Source organism: Candoia aspera, chromosome 4, assembly GCF_035149785.1.
Source record: "Candoia aspera isolate rCanAsp1 chromosome 4, rCanAsp1.hap2, whole genome shotgun sequence".
In the NCBI taxonomy this organism is placed as follows: Eukaryota; Metazoa; Chordata; class Lepidosauria; order Squamata; family Boidae; genus Candoia; species Candoia aspera.
In genome coordinates this window covers 40,692,193-40,709,609 of record NC_086156.1, presented here as the reverse complement: position 1 = coordinate 40,709,609, position 17,417 = coordinate 40,692,193, and the positions used below count along the sequence as shown (strand labels likewise).

At 37.2% G+C, this 17,417-nt stretch overlaps 1 protein-coding gene across 2 annotated transcripts in view; it reads left to right on the top strand.

Annotated features, from left to right (window-relative positions):
- The window catches only part of NEK10 (NIMA related kinase 10), a 127,951-nt gene that overhangs the window by 95,883 nt on the left and 14,651 nt on the right, over nt 1-17,417 (top strand). For both annotated transcript variants that reach the window (XM_063303912.1, XM_063303910.1), the window contains one exon: nt 12,678-12,788. In XM_063303912.1, coding sequence (XP_063159982.1) covers nt 12,678-12,788 — 111 coding nt within the window. The remainder of the gene's footprint in view (nt 1-12,677; nt 12,789-17,417) is intronic.

Below are 17,417 nucleotides of genomic sequence, written 5' to 3'. Positions count from 1 at the left end.
CGATTTTTGTTGCTTGGTAGGTACAACAGTAGTTTCTCTGCTCTCAGCCAGACCTTGGAGTATAATAAAGATGTGTTGGAAGAAGTTTAGTGAAATCCACAGGCTCCATTCTGATTGTCCGTAATTATTATCAGATCTTTCTGTTTTTATATAGTAATTTTATTAAATATTACAATTAAAAAGATAAAAACTAATACAAACTAAAAAGAATAAAAGAAAAAATAGAAATTACAGGAAAAAAATAGAAAAATAGAAAAGAAAAAAATAATATAGTAAAAAGAAAGAAAAGAAATATATAAAGAAATTACTTCCTAACAAGAAGTATAAACAATTTTAGTAACTTATCACCTCTTAAAATACAACAAATGATCTCTTCTTCCCATATCCCATCTCTTATCTATAAACAAATCCTTAAAGCCTTGTCATTCAGTCCTGGTCAACAAAAGTCCATTAAGGGTTTCCAGAAATAACAACATAACTATTTTAACCTTGCTCAAATAAACCCACTTCATATTCCTTCCTTTTACTTTTAACCATCTTGATCTTTAATCCTTTCAAATAATGTCCTAGAACTTGATTTTTTTTTTTCATTTTTTGTCCCTTTTCACAAAATTCTTCAAAACTTTAACAAGTCTCTTCTGTAAATCCAATATGCAGTAGGAAAATTATCCAGGTCACTCTTTTAGTTTGTTATTTGTATATCCCTTTTAATTATTAAGATATCAGCCAGTTTCGTTTGTATATCCAGTATAGCAACTTTTTCCATGTCATTCTTGTATCCTGTCATTTTTAAATCCACTTTCAGATCAGTCTCAGTCTTGTCCAGTGACACGTGTTCCTCTTCCATAACATCTTTTAAATACAGTCTATCTATAATGGCAGATACTCTTAAAATTAACTTCTGGGTCCATTGTTCAAAAATACCTTTCAATACATCCAATATTAAAGTATTTTGCTCCATTCTGAATTACTCAAAGTTAAATATTCTTCTCCTTTAATTGTAATCTTTAGTTCCATCTGGTTCCCTCTAGTGTCCAACCTTCAAAGTCCTATCCTATCATTTTTTTTTAAAGAATTCCAAACAACAGCACTTTTCCGTGGGAAAGATTCTTATGATTAATTTCAAAATCTTATTTCAAATCCATCTGGACCTTTAGTCCATTTGTAACCTTCCAAAATCAATGTTCTAATCATCCTTTTACTGTTTATTCCAAGAAAAGATGTTTTTAAGTCCTTAAACTTGTATTTAAAACTTTTTTCACTAAGGATTGAAGTAAATGCACCCAGTGCTTTATAACTTGTTGATTGAAAGGTTCCTAATAACTGAAAAGCAGTTAACAAGCGATTTCCAAAAGTGATTAGAAAAGGATGTATGTGAGCCCAGTGTCCGTAAAGGTGCTGACTGCAATTTGAGTGAAGATGGCTTTGCATTGCCTCCCAGAGCTTTAAATCCAACTGGAAACTGCTGTTTTGAGGAGCAACTGTCTGGACCACTTGTGGGCAATCTCAAATCCTCTCATCCAGAGAAGAATTACAAAGAGCTGGTCTACTCGCCAGGTCTTCATTCTGCTACAGTCATCGGCTCTGCTTCAGTTCACCATTTCTTCCCTGGGAGCCCAATTATTGTCGGATCTCATGAGATCTTATATTGATCTCACAATCAGTATAATTACTTATGCCTAATACTAAGGATAAAAATTGAGCTTCCTGTGCCGCCTCCTTGTAATTTGAGCATTAAGGATAAAGACTCCCTCCTGCCTACCTTGACTCTTGGTTACTACATGGGCATGAAGTTTCCTTGACAACAGTGCAGAAATAGTTTGCCATTGCTTTCTTTTGGGATTTTTTTCCCAACTTCCACTCTATCCTACAACCCTGAGATTTGTTGGTAGTCTCCCATACAAATATTAACCAATATTAACCATGATCAGCCTATTTTGAGATCAGCCAAGATCAGCTAGGTACTGCCACCACTACTTCCCTTAAAAAAGCTCAAAAATAAAAACATTTACATCCAACATAGGCCTTTTTAAAAAAGACCCCTCCCACCACACACAACTGATCTTCCATTACTGTATTGCTGTTTTGTGTACGATTGAGTGTAGATATGGCCAGAATTGTTTTAGAACTTTTTTGCCTCTTTTCAGTAACTCTTTGCCCCTTTCTTATATCCTCCTTAACATTTCTTGGATATCACAAGAATAAATTAAATGTACTGGCATACATTTCTATCAAACAAAGGTAGCCTCCAATCTGCCTTATAACCTATTTCTATTATTTAGTTTAGCTTTATGAATGGTCTTATACTAGCTGAAAGAGAGTTGACATATGTAGCCTTCCCATCCTTTTTTCTGTGCATCACTCTTATGGGTCTCCTTCAAGTTACTCTCCCTGCTCTGTAAGAGCAAGCCAGCTCAGCTGCAGCTGTTTCCTAAAGCTGGTGTTGATGTCAGGTTCCCCAGATTAGGACTCAACTGTAAATCTCCAGCCTCTGATTTTACACAGTTTAACTTGGCTGCTAGTTTCAGACCCAGCAGAAGTCTCTCATACGTTCAACAACAATACAGCTAAATAAGAAATGTTAGTATTAACAAGACTGGAGCCATATTAAATAATTGATCACCTTCTGTGGGCATGCATATGTATTTCTTATACCCATGGCAATTTAAACCCACTGCTGCTGCATCCCATCTTTCCTAGGTTGCAAGTTTTGCCCTATGCTTTGTGGTCTTGAAACCAAACAGTTGTTGGTTGTTTATATAATTGCCCTGAAACATTCTGACTTTCATTTCTCACAGAAGAAATGGAATTTGTTTCTCTGGTAGAATGCAGGTAAAAGTTTGGCCAATCTCTTCCTTTTAAATGTTGCTTTCAGAAAGTTAAGAACTTGGAGGAAAGGGGTTTAAGAGAGATACGAAGCAGTGGGCACTTTGAGAGAGATGAAGCAGGAAATGGAAAGGAAAAAGAAGTAAGCAGTATGTATAAAACAAAGGAAAATATAGTAAATCCCCCTCCTCCCATATACATCTAAGGTGCTATGCTACTAGGAAAAGTATCAGTAAAAAAATAAAACCTCAATATAAGAAGTCAAGATTATCCATTTGCTCTGGTGGCAGCAAGATTTTAAAGTATATCTATTCCCAAATTAAACTTAGAAGAAATTATGCCACTTCTGATCAAATAAACCCAATTTTCACCACAGGAACTAAATAAGGAGTTGTCCCAGGAGTTGGATCACCACCAAAGGATGATACCAAAAGGAATTGTTTTTTTAGCAGAAAACCTACCTTTTTCTGTGTTGAAGTGTGTGCGTGTGGGGGTGTGTGTGATTTGAGGACTCTTGGACTATCCCATGTTGAGAACCTGGAGCACTTACATGGCCATTATAATTCAGTAGCTGGGAGAGCTATAAATTCACAGTGGGGGGAAAGCAGAAGCCAGATCCACACAAGAAAAAAGAGGTTAGTAGCCAACAGCTGTCTCTTGCTGTTAACTCTGCTGTTCCCTTATATATCTTGTATAATCTTGGGGATAATATATAAGTGGGAGAGTCCAGGATTGTTGTTTTCTGTGGGGTTGTGAGAAGCCAAGGGAAACAGAGTAGGTGTCAGGCTTTCAGAGGAACAGCAATATGAGATGGCTGGAGGTTGTTTCTTGCTCTCGTTCATTCCCTCCTTTGCAAGTCTTAACCTCTTCTTCCAACTTCTGCTGTGGGTATGTATGCACATTGATCTGTTTCTTGACCCTACTTAGTTTCTTATTTACAGTTAAAGAAAGAGTTGCGATGCTGATGGCAATTTTCCATCTGTGAGTCAGGCTGGCAGTCTTCTTTGACTGATAAAATCTTTCATCTTCCATGATCTTTGATCCTCAGCAGGGCCATCTGTGTTGAATAGAGGGGTCTGGCAGTATTTCTTCATCTTAAGCAAACTTCCCTACACTTGCTGTCTTTATATAGTGGACTTTCATCCATTCTCCAGTTAACAAGCCTTCAGAAGTGTAAATACTGCCCAATCCAACTCAGATTTAAAAGCCTGCATTTTCCGGTATTAAAACAAGAGTTCTACAACAGCCAGAGCAACCTAGGTCTATCTTGGTTACCAGCCATTACCTCTATTCCCAGTTCTCTTTTGCAGAGTTTCTCTGGTAATTTATGATACCATCTTTATGGAAGCCCAGCATCTTCAGCCCCTCTCCTCTTTTAGGAATACTTCCTATGGGAAAGTAAACTATATTCTACTCCCAGCTTCTTCTTATCAGCACCATTTGTACAAAGCATTTGTTTGGGTTTTGTATGGTTACATGAACAGCCAGCAGGAAGCCATTGTGCAGGCTGTCACAATAACCCTCAAGGATTCTATGAGTAGTTAGGCATTTAAAAAATTGTGCACAGTTTTGAGTGGTTCATGATTCCTGAGAGCTGCTGGGCATTTTTCATCTTTACCTAGCCATTTTGTGTTCCCATCCCATTCTTTTAACAATACATTACCGCATACCTGGGCATGCAGGAACCATTAGAACCATGATCTAACTTTTAGGCACATGTCCATCTAATTTAGTACTAGCAAATGCTAAAATGGAATGTGAATGTTCTTCCTCATAGATTACTACAATGTCCTTTCACCAGCACCACTGGCAAAATGAATTCTCTTTCTTCCCTATACATGCAGTCTAGATTTGTTCTGGAAGATTAAGAGACCTTTCTAAGTAAATAATAGTGGGTAATGAGAATAAGAGGAGTTCCAGTCAGTCTTTAGCAGGAGCCCTTTAGCAGGAGTTTCTCTGCGTCTTCCTCCCATTGGCCCATCCATCCTACTCCTCATAGCTATGCCAGATGTGCTGTGTTTCAGTTTGAGACTAGGTGGCTCCCAGGTCAGGCTAATGGAAACTCTTGACAGGGGCAAATGTTTCTTACTCTTGTACATTCTTTTACATTCCTTTACATTCCTATTACCTTCTGAAAATTAGTTTTCCAATCTCATAGTATGCATTCCTTCACACCTAATCTATTTTTCTCCAGAATACTTATTATAAAATGTTTATAATAATTGTGTAGGCCATTTTTTTCTTACCTCTACACTTTTGTTTCTCTAAGAAGCTCACATATTTTTGATTGCCTAGTTTGGCACGGTGTGTATGTGTGCTAATTTTTGTTTTGTGAGTTACAATATCAAAGGACTCTTCACAAAAAGCAGTCTTCTCCACATGAGTAGTATCCTCCAGATGAGTGCACAACAAATTTGTAAATTCTGGGATTATAGGAGTTGCAGCCCAACATATCTAAACCCCACATAGAAATAACTTCCTTATTAGTTGGTAGGTCCCTTGTTTTCAAACTGATAGGCAATCAGCCAACTGATTTCACTATTACGAAGGATGATACTGTAACATATCTCTATCTCTGCATATTAATTATAGAGATAAAGTTTTAACAGAATACAAAAGCAAAATGTGATGAACTAGCAAAAGCTAGAGAAAACAATAAGGGCATAGGAAAGCTGCACATTTGGTTGAAAGACACCAATCTGTTTCTTTGCATCTAAATGGGTACTTATCTCCCGCTGTCAAATCAATGTATAAACCCAAACTTAGTTATTCAAAATGCATACTTCCCAGATTTTACAATGCAATTTCACCCTTTTTACATAGATATACAGTAGATAAAGATAGAGATAGATATATGAATGAAAGCCCAGCTAGGGGGCAGTACCTAGCCAGTCTTGACTATATTGAAAAGCTAAGCAGGATTAGATGTAGTTAGTAGTTGGATGGGAAGCTGCCAGAAAATCCCAGGGCTGTAGGCTAGATTATTATTTTTTTAAAAACAGATAGAAGGTCTATGAGGTATACCAAAAACACCTCAAAAAAGACAGTAGCAAACCATGTTGTTGCCAAGTAAATTACATCAACATAGCCATGAGGTTACCAGAAATTGAACTTGTTTCAAAGGAGACTTTTTGCATAAATATATTTTAGAAAAAATTACAAACCAAAATGAATGTCAGAAGAAATATGTATGTGTGCAAACTTTTCTTAATTCTTCAGAACTTGACAAATAAAAAAAAGAAAAACTAGGAGAATTTGAAACTGATATATTCATCCATCCCTATTTCAAAGTGGTATTTTCTGGTATGTGTCTTCTACACAATCCTTTTTTATTCTGACATACCAATTACTCTACTTGAGACTGCAGTTCTAAATTACCTTTGAAGGTAAATCTCATTTAGCACAGTGAACGTTAAGTGAATATGCATTGGACTGTGCTCTAAACTGTCTTCCAATATCCAAAATTACGTAATGTATATTTATTGGCACCCTATATTTACTCCTTCCCTCTTTACTTTCTACTTTCCACTTAGTCACTTCCCCTTTAAAATCTTGAGATTACCTTACTCAGTATTCTTGCAGTTTCTTTTGTTAATGACCTCTTTGTTGTTCAAGCATCTTATCACATGTTGTAAGATTTCTTACTTCCCCTGTTTGTACCTTAAACCCATTTGCCTTTTTAGCAGATTTTATCAACTTCCCTCTTTTGAATGGATGAAGTGTGGTTTGTTGTTATTTTTTTTCTTTCAAGAGCTGGTCAGGCCAGCATGATAAACTTGTTTTTTTTTTAATTCTTATATGTAAAAAGAATTAAAAAAGAGAAATTATGTATATATATATATATATATATATATGAAAACTTAAAACCTTCATTTGCAAAATCAGAAGTAGTGTTACACATATATTCATAACATTATATAAATAACTTGTTAACATTTAAGTTTACTTAACAGTGGGGGGTATGGGAAATATAGTGTATACTCTATAGAGATACATATTTCTAAGTATATAACTTGAGGCACTCTTATAAAATGCTTGTTCAGTTATTTAAAAAACATTGGCAAAGAATGTGTATCTTTACAACCTTGTAGTATCTGTTTTTTGGAAGTTGTAAATTTAGCATAATCATAAACATCAAACCTAAGTCATATGCATGCCTCCTTAGTTGTTAATTTGAGACCTTTTCCCAAGGCTCAGTTAAAATGCTATCCATACTTTCCTAAATCAGTAGAAAATCGTACCAGCATAAACTTTTCTGTACCCATTGCTGAATGCTATCCTGCCTCTAGACCTCTGTGACACCTTGCCACTGGATGATGATGTCTGGATTTCAGGTGTGCAGGGCCTGTTAAGTAGAACATTTGGTTAAACCTTCCAGCTCTGTTGCCCTCCTGCTTTTGCCAGCAGGAAACTACTCATCAATCAAAGCACTGCTGTAATGGTTGGATGGTTTTGACAGATGGCTAGACTATGGATTGACCATTGGGCTGGGGGAACTGCCTGGTAAACTAGTAGAGGAATTCTGGCTTCAATGGGCAGCCCTCCCCAGCAGATCAACAGTGCGGGGGGCTTATTTAAAGCTCCGGTTTAGCATTCTTCCAAAAGATTGCTAAACCTGCTATCAAAAGAAGCCCACCAAACAGTTAATTGTTGGCTGGAGGAGCAGTAAACAAGATATTTTCTCCAGCTTAATCAGGCAACCCTTCCATCCCATGGATCAAATCTCAGTTGGACTTATTTGTCTGGGAATATGGGGCATGCCTGCTGCAGCCTGAAATGGCCACTAGGGGCTGTTCCCACTCCTGCAGATCACCTGAGTGCGCTGCCATAAGTACAGTTGGCACAGTGCATCAGATTCCACAAATATTGAAACTGCCTTGGATTGCTGCCAACTTAAGGGGATAAACTCTACTTTAAAACCAAAATAACTAAGGATAACTTAAGCTTATCGCACTCGTGGTATGAAGATACGCTTAAGGCAATGTTATAGGGATAAAGCAGAATAAACAGATTGACAGAACATGTTTGTATCTTGGTTATGCGCAAGTGAGGAGAGGCCAACAGCAGGAGGAGAATTCCATGCTTTCCAAAGTAGTTGGAGGTAACAGCCTCTAACTTATAAGAATGTCAAATATGCCAATTCCAGTTGGCAAAACTTGCTATTCATTAAGTCATGAAAGCAGATTACAGCATAAACTTGAATCTGGGAAATGAAAATCTTATTCTTTGACTAATGAAACTTCCTGAATGGAAATGAAAGGGAGGATTTCCTCAAATAAACCACTGAAGCAGGGCATTTTTGAAAACATGTTTTAGAAATAGGGGAAATTGTTGTATGATATAATGTTCGTTTTTTAAATATTAGTTTTATCCCAAGCACTCAATTTAAGTGAGGCATATTTTTCCAATTGTTGCTGTTTCTAACAATATAATCAAATTTAGTCATCCATTATGCAGAGTTGTAGCCTTTGCCTACAATCTCTGCATTGCTGCTATGATGAAGACTGTGTATTATTCATCTCCCTGATTCCTTCTCATTTAAATAGGAGCAAAACCCATGCCAGGTGCAGTAGTCCTGCCCTTGGTCTACAAGTTAATGTACGATGCAAGTCTACAATGAAGGATTAGGACTGGGGGTAGGAAAAATATCTGCCAACTTTGTGTATGGGTGTGATTGGACAGGAGTGCATGCATGTAAGCTTTGAGGGAAAAATGTTGGAATTCTTCAGAAGCCTTAGATTCCATATTAAGTGACCTTTTTAACTACAAGGGAAAGCAACCAGTCTCTTTATTTCTCATGTAGGCAGATTTCTTTAGAGTACTGAAAATAAACACACCTGTTGATCACTGTTTATTGCATATGCGGTCTCAGTGAAATTCATTGAAGTAAAAAGGTTTTTACTTCACTTTTATTCTTAGATGGCTTTAAAATAGTAACATGGAGTTACAAAAGATTGCTGACCAAATACTTCCTTACCTCCCTTTCTGTAGGGTCTTTGATGAGCAGAGCAGTCAGTTCTGGACCTTCTCTGGCAAGCTAAAGCTGGAGTTCATAAGAGGAGAGTTCTCATTGTCATTTCTGGGCTTCTAGCATCCTTTCTCCATTCTGTCTCCATGGCAACAGGTTTCATTCAGATCTGAGAGAAATCATGCAAGCTTTTTTAAAAACAATTATGTAAACCTCTTACCTTATTTCCACTCATCTGAGATCTGAGTCTTTGAAAACAGGAATTAAAATCCAGTAGCTGAGACTTTACTCAATTTCATTCAGAGGGAAGTGATCTCCCGAGCCCCTTATTTCCTACCAAAGGTCCCTACATGGACAAGGAAGTTCTTTTTTACCACCATATTATGCCTTTGTATGTTCAGTATCCATCTGATAAATATCCTTAAACAATTGATAAAGGAGGCAGCTTGTAGCCCAAACCAAAATAGAGCAACCAGCATCTCTCCATAAAGTACATATAACTACTCCCCCTGAGCCTTGTTGTATGTGAAACTAGCTAGCTTAACTGTGAAGCATTTGCATCTCTATTTTTTTCCTGCATTATGTTATCCTGGGTTAAGCTCTGGCATTGAAAATGAACACTAGCACTGAGTTTTGGCATAAATAAAGCTTCAGCTTTCAACTTCAGGATCAAGTTTGGCCTCGAGCTGTAGTTTTTTGTATTGAAGGTTTTTGTATTGAACGCAGGGAAACACAAAACCAGTCTTTTACGAAGACTGACTTTCCAATTCTCATACATATTTTTTAAAAATCTGCAATGAAGCTACATCTGTGAGGACACTAAGGAAATTAGCCTAAAGGTTTAAGATGACTACAGGTACTATGACAATTAAAGTATCAATGTACACCAATTTTATCTAATAATATAAGCAAATAAATAAAAGGTTTCTGTTTCAAGAAGTTGTAGTCTAAATACAGATAGTGGAGGAGAAAAAACAACTATTAAAACTAACGATTTATAGAGAACCTTAAAAGGCATTGTTATTAATATATCCATTAATCTGTTTTTCTTCCATGAGACTCAAATACCATACCTGGAGTTTTCTTATAACTTCCTTTCCAAGCAGTAAGGATGTTTATAAAGTAAAAAGAAAAAAAATATGTCCCTGTGTGTATTTTTCAAACAAGAAATGGAACATTGCATTCCAGAAGTTCTGTTATCCCCATTCTGGGCCTGCTATAGCCTAGACAAAGCAAAATCCAGAAGAAAATGCCTAATTGGGGTCCAGGCAATCCAGCACCCAAAACAGTTTGAGAATAGCTCAGACACAGGAAACTCTGTAATTCAGAACAAGACTCTTGCCTGCAAAACCCTGAATGACCACCAGTCAGCAGCAAAGAATTACAGAAATCTTTTGTTGCCATCTAGTGATTGTTCAGATTTTGCAGCCCTAGTCTGTTAGCCATAGCCCTAATCTTCTTAAATTTAGAACAACCATTTACTTGGGGGTAAGTATTTTAATTGAAAGGAACATGAGAGATAGGCTGGCTTTCTGTTTCTTTTAATTTCACGTAAGACATAATCCTACAAGGGACGCGGTGGCGCTGCGGGTTAAACCGCTGAGCTGTCGATCGGAAGGTCGGCGGTTCGAAACCGCGCGGCGGGGTGAGCTCCCGTTGCTCGTCCCAGCTTCTGCACACCAAGCAGTTCGAAAACATGCAAATGTGAGTAGATTAATTGGTACCGCTTCGGCGGGAAGGTAACGGCGTTCCGTGAGTCATGCTGGCCACATGACCCGGAAGTGTCCTATGGACAACGCTGGCTCCAAGGCTTTGAAACGGAGATGAGCACCGCCCCCTAGAGTCGGACACGACTGGACTTTACGTCAAGGGAAACCTTTACCTTTACCTTTACATAATCCTAGAGTCAGTTACTATTCTAGAGCAGGAAGATATCCTGGCAATAAATATTAAATTAAATCCAGCCAATCCATTGAAGAGCTACTTTAAAACTATTTTGATATACATGTAGACCTTGCTTACTGACTGCCTCATTCAGTGACCATTCAAAATTATGGTGCTGTCCCTCAGTCACGTGATCGCCATTACAGTCAGTATGCATTATCGTGTGCCTGACCTGTAGTTTTTCTTTTTTCCCCCCTTGCAGAGCAGAGAGATTGGAGAGGAAGGGATTATAAGAGAGTAAGCAGGCTGTCAGCCTCCTAGGTAGACCAGACAGGAAACACAACGAAATAAGCAAATTCTACTTTATTGCAAGGCTACATTAGCAGAATCTTGCAAATCTGAAAGTACAAATTTCCTGTCCTCTCTTTTTACAACCTGATAAATTAGGATGGATCTTTTCTAAGTTTCTTTCTGTGTCCGTTATGCAGCTGCGGGCTCCTCCCTTTTTATCTGATCATTCCCTAGGTAGCATCTCTTCCCCTCACCTTCAAGGTCATTCCCACATAACATTACATCGGCCACAATGGGGAATACACCTCAAAAGCAATGCACTTGTGCCATGAGCCGCAAGCACGCTAAGCAAGCATCCCAGTATATTCCCCATTGTGTGTCTGCTTACTCTCTTGTAATCCCTTCCTGTCCAATCTCTCCACTCTGCAAGAAGTGGGGGGAAACAAGCAATTTCTGTACGCAATCTCTCCTTTGTCGGACCCGTTTCCCCCCTTGCAAAGTCACAAAGAAGAATGGCTCAAGTACAGAAACTGCTTCAGCCACAAGTCTTTATTCCCAGGGGTTGAGGAGCATATGTCTGAGTGCCTTGTCATGTCATGCATGGCCACCTACGTTCAAGAAGCTTGTTGAAAACTGATAGTGCCACTGGATGGGGATATCCTGAGAGATTAGATGTCAATGTAGTTGGAACTCAACCTCGTCCAGTCTAGCATTTGCCTCTCCTTCACAATCCTGTGGAAATAACTATCAATCTCATGGCACTGGTCTGGGCCTCTTTCTAGTTCTTCCAGCCGTGGCTTGTTCAGTGAGGTTTTATAGTATGGGGTTATACTTTTAGCTGGCCCTAAACGGGGGGGTGGGTAGGAGACTTAATGACAAGCTTTTTTAAAAACAGAAAAAAGGCATTACATGTGGTACTCACCACCTGCAGTGGAGTGTGAACATCCATAGTAGCCAGTGTCCAAACCCAGAACTGCTCAGAGTCAGCAAGAATGCTTCACTATATTCTGAGATAACATACCCTATGATTATTACAGGTGCCTGTTTCAGCTGGAATTGATTCCCAAAGGTTTATTTGCAGGTGGATTTTAGAAAGGTATTTGAGGGAGGAGACAGAGGTCTAGGAAAAGAAGGGGGAAGTTCCAGGAACAAAGGAGGGCAATGTCTTTCAGAAAGCAAAATGTGCAAGACAGAGAAAAATTCGCTCCATTTTTTGTGGGCTGTCACTTTTATTTAGAGCTACTATATCTGGTTCACTAAAAGTTATCAAAAAGTTAGAATGTCTTATATCGCTTTGTACACTGGGTATTCTGCATTTGAAAGCCCTTTGTGTACTTTGTAAATAGTATAGCTACCTGCAAGTCCACAGTTGTACTGTTGCTCTACTAGGCAACCATAAAAAAGTTGCTGCTGCTTGGCCCAAGCCACCAGGATGATATATGGGGCAGTGATACTAAGATATCTTGCAACAGTTCATGGGATTAGTGACTTTATGTGTATGAAATGCTTTTAACACCCCAAGGTACTTAATAAATTAGAAGTAATAGGTAAATACATGTTAAATTGTATAAAACACATTTTCCAACAAGTAAAAGTTACTTGCTGCTTTGCTTGTTGCTTTGCTAGTTAAGAGTGGTTAATGATATCTTTTTTCATTACCATATGAGTATAAAGTGCTGTGACAAATGTTTTCTGCATTTTCAAACAGCTGCCACCAACTCTGCATTGCAATTTGAAAAGAAGAATTGTTGAGAGATTCAAGAAATCTTTATTCAGTCAGCAGAGTAATCCATGTAACTTGAAGTCTGAGATTAAAAAGGTATAGTATTCAAAAGGTCAATTCCACAATTATCATGATTTTTTCCCTATTATTTGAAATGTGGACCATATATTCAAAGGGGATGACAGGAAGCATTTTCAAAGTTTAAGATGTTCAGCATTTAAAACTCTTCATGTTTTATTCATAATAAGTGGATATCCAGATCATTATTTTAAAAATGATTGAACTTTAATTTAAATGTAGCTATTTATAACAAACATTTTAGTATGAAACTTAAACAGGAATTAATTACATACCTTCTTGAGATAAATCATTTTAAAGCTTGGGGATATAAAGCGGAAGTAAATCAAAGACTCAGTCAAAGATAACTATTCATGGGTTTTATCAGAAAGTTTGAGAATATGGGTTCAGAAATAAAATCACCCAAGACAAACCCTTAATACAGAATCCATCATAAATGCCTTTCATTTACATGCTTTTAAATATGAACAATCAGTTTAGAACAATATTAACCCATATGTTTAATGCAAAAACTTCCCATCTTATTTTCAAGGAATGCCTAGATTTCACTGATTAGCCAGCTGTGGCTGTCTGGACTGGAATAGTTTGCTTCAACTATCTTGCTTTTGCACCATGACTGGATTACTGCAATGCACTTTACACTGAGCCGCCGTTGAATATGTTCTTTAAATTGCAGCTGGTACAGAATATAGCAATCCAATTAAGTGGGGCAGATAAATGGCATCATGTGTTGCAGATCCTTAAAGCACTTCACCGACTTCCTGCATTCCACCAGTGGGAATGGCCTGTGATAGCTCACAGTAGTGGTGCATAATCTAGATAATTTTTTCCTTTCGGAAGTGCAGCTAGCCTTCATCTTGATGAACATGCTTCTTCACCTGGGATATTTGGATGAAACTAGCCTGGGACAATTGATGCTAAAATTGCATTGTTTGTGTTATCCTGGGACAATTGATTGTAAGATTATACCTTTGTGTTTTATTGGTTTTGTTTCTATGCTTTCTTTTGTATTGTTTGATTGTACGTACTTCTAATTTGGATGGATGTTACATTTTTATTGTGTTGTGTGCTACCCTAAGCTCCTTTGAGAGGAAAGACATAGATATATAAAATGATAATCTGTCAGAATGGTAAAGGGTGATCTTGGTGGGCTCGAAGGACAAGAATGGAAAAAAAGGAAAGGGAGGGAGAAAAAAAAAAGTATTTCAACCTGACTAGAAAGGCATGAACCATTAGAAGACCTGAAGAACTGGGTTAGGGATGGATCATCATGGAGAATTTTGTGTGGTCACTAACTTGATGGCACATAATCAATTAATCAGAAAGACAGGAAGTTGTCCAAATATGTTTTGATGCTAGTTAATCTTGATATACTGTAGCTTGGCAGGCCTTCCTTCAGATCATTGCTTTCCAGCTATTTCATTTTTGCAAGTGGTGTGAGAATTACATCTGTTCATAAATGCCTGAGAAACTATCAAATTCAGAACAGTTGTTTGTGGGTAATGCTGAAAACTGTAGAAATTTTTTTAGCTAAGTGAGTCCAAACAGTCATCAACAGCACATTTGGTCAAACAGAACACTGAATGATTTTTGTTTTTTGTCCAGAAAGATGGAACCAACTCCTGACATGCTTCATTCATTGTTCTTGTTTTTATATCCCCTAATTTGTAACATACACAGAGTTTTTCATAGCACTTAGCCTCTATTAATGTCCAATTACCAAAGGTTCACATAAAACTTCTTATACTGTATATTATTAACAGACTGTAATATTAGTTGATCTCAGAAATATATTACATAAATCATGCAGGCAAATTCGTACATATGTGTTGTTATTACCCCAACTTTCTATTTAAAGGATATTCAAAGCTTTCTTGTCAACAGTTCTTTGGTAGCTTTCAACTGTGGCATTACCAAAGCTCATCCCATTATTTTTTCAATCTTGTCAAATTAAAAACTGTCAAACTGGCTATGTTTCTCCTCTATTTCTTCAGAGGAGATGTTTTCTGGAGTTCTAATCGACAACACATTTCAAGTCTAGGTTTGCATTATCAGGAAAATATTGTTAGTCCTTATTTCCACTGATGAAACTGCAGTTGATTGACTTGGAATACTAACCAGCCAATACCATAAGTAACCTTTCAGCACACTTTTTAAAATACTTTTCTACACTGTCTTCATTGTGAACTCTAAACCTCATGTTGTTGTGCTTTGCTTTTAAATGAATGAAAATAGCACATTTGGCAATTTTTCTGTGAAGATCTAATAGAACTGAGCAGATTTCCCTGAGGCAGACAGACATCTCTGCCAGTTTCTTGCCTACTGCTTGGGTTAAATTTCCACTTAAAAGTAATTCTGAAGCTAATCCACAGCTTTTCACTTGTGACCTTTTAATTCCATAAGTGAAAATGACAGAATACTGTTTTTTGCTCAGAACTGTATATTGAAGTTGATAGTGTATAATATGAAAGCCTTCTACCAATTTAATTTTGTGGAAATCAATTCATCTGTATGAAGCCAGCCAGTGTTTTGGAAGAGTAGCTATCACTTTGAGAATTAGAAATTTTTTCCCTTATATCATCTGTGTTGACAGTTGTCACTTTTCTAAGCAACAGCAAAAGGACAGAGCACCCTGGAGAGATCAAAATGGCTGAAATCACATAAACATCAGTGGATCTAAGCATTCCATTATAAAAATCAGTTCAGTGCCTGCTTATAGGGATAAGAGTTTAGTGCATTTCTTTTGAAGACCTATCTCCAGTCTTCTTGCCTGCTGTTTGAGATTATGTTGTTACTGCATGCCAAATAAGCATGAAGAACAAAAAGAGTTGCTATATGACTCTGCATAGAAAAAGTCATTGAGAAGTATTTCTGGTCTACAGCCTTCTGTGAAGCTTATAACAATCAAGTTTTCACTCTTTTTCTTAACACAAGATAGTCCTTTTTTACTCTCAATTATTTCAGGTACAATTTTCATGTTACGGTGTGAGATATGGTTAGTCCTTCCCTCAAGTAGGAATCCCTAAACCTTTTCTCCTCCCTTCTACAATCTTATGGATAATGAGGTAATACATACTAATGCATAATACTAACACCCACTTTTTACAGAAAAAAAATTCTCCCTGTGCCTTTATTAAGGTGGAAGGGAATGGAGAAACTTGCCTCTGCACTCAGGTTTCTTGCCTTTCTGTGGCTGGCAGAATGGCCAGTGTGCATGGTAGACCCTGTCACAATGACACTACTGTTTTCAGAAGAAAATACATTTTTTAAAACATAAATAGAAGCTAAGGAGCTAATGCAGAGTTGAAGACAATGGGTGAAAAGAAAAAGAAAATATCATGAATCCTGCAGGCTTTAACTCACAGCTAATCTTCCAGGCAGAAATACGCAGCCACATAGTACAGGCAGAACCAAATAGGACTATGGATAGAGGGGAACAGTTCAGTTGAATTCTTAAAATAATTTTAAAGATTTTAATTTGCATCTATCTCTACAATTCCCTAGGTTGCTATTTCCTTCTGATTTTCTAACACTTTTCCAGATTGGGGTGCATTTCTTAAATGGGAAACCAGCCATCATCCAGCATGGAAGGCAAAATAGAGCCACGTCCTTCTCTTTGAAAAGCTCACCTGAGAAAGAGGAAACTTTACTGCTCCTGATTGGTTGCTCTGAGTTTGAGTTTCATGAGCTTTGCTGCTGTCTATCCACTATCTAGATTGGCAGATTTAGGTTTGATTATTTCTCATCTGAACTTCTTAGAATATTTTCTCTTCTTCCATATACATGGGCATGATCCAACTTTCAGGATAAGTTTAAGAAAAGGCAGACATTTCTTTGCTTTTCCTTTCTTGACTTTTAAGACCATTTTAAAATGCTACATTGGTTTTTCATGTTCACTGTGGAAATTTCGAAGTAACTCAGTTTTGTGCTATTTTATTTGTTATTTCTCAAAGTTTATTTTCCTTAGGGCAATTTCAGATTTCCAAATCTGTGCAGTTTCTGAATACTGAATGTTTGCAATTTTGAGCAATGTCTCTCCTTTGTCATAAACTTTGCTACCCCATTTCTAAATATAAATCATATGTTTATTTAGTAATTTAAACAAGGGAATGTAGTAGAATATGTGTAAAAGGTGCACTATTTTGTATTTACCATTTTGCTTACTAAACCTTTTGAATTCAGTTCTGAGCCCCTTTCCCTGGCAATCTGTTCTAAAGCAGATGTAGACTCCAGAATCTTTGGATTCTGTTTTATCAGTGATAAAATCATTTATCATTCTGTTTTATCAGCTGCTGATTGTGTCTAGTTCTGTGAGGCAGAACACCACACTTGTGTGCAAAAGAGAATTTACAGTTTAATTAAATGAGGAGGACATCTGTGGCCCCTTTTAAAACCTCACAAAGAGGAATGTTGTTAAAATAGTCACTCTTCCTAAATCAGATGAAAGAGCAATCATTCCACTAATCTAGCATGCAGCTGTCTGGAATTATGCTGTGGGTCATTCGGTGCAAATGTGTTATGTTTGGGATTAAACCACATCATATCCATGACAGAATTCAGGTTATTTCTATTACATATGTTCAACTTGGTTTCCTTTTAGAATAGATCTCTAGTGCTAATTATTGTCTGGCACAACATTTATGAAAT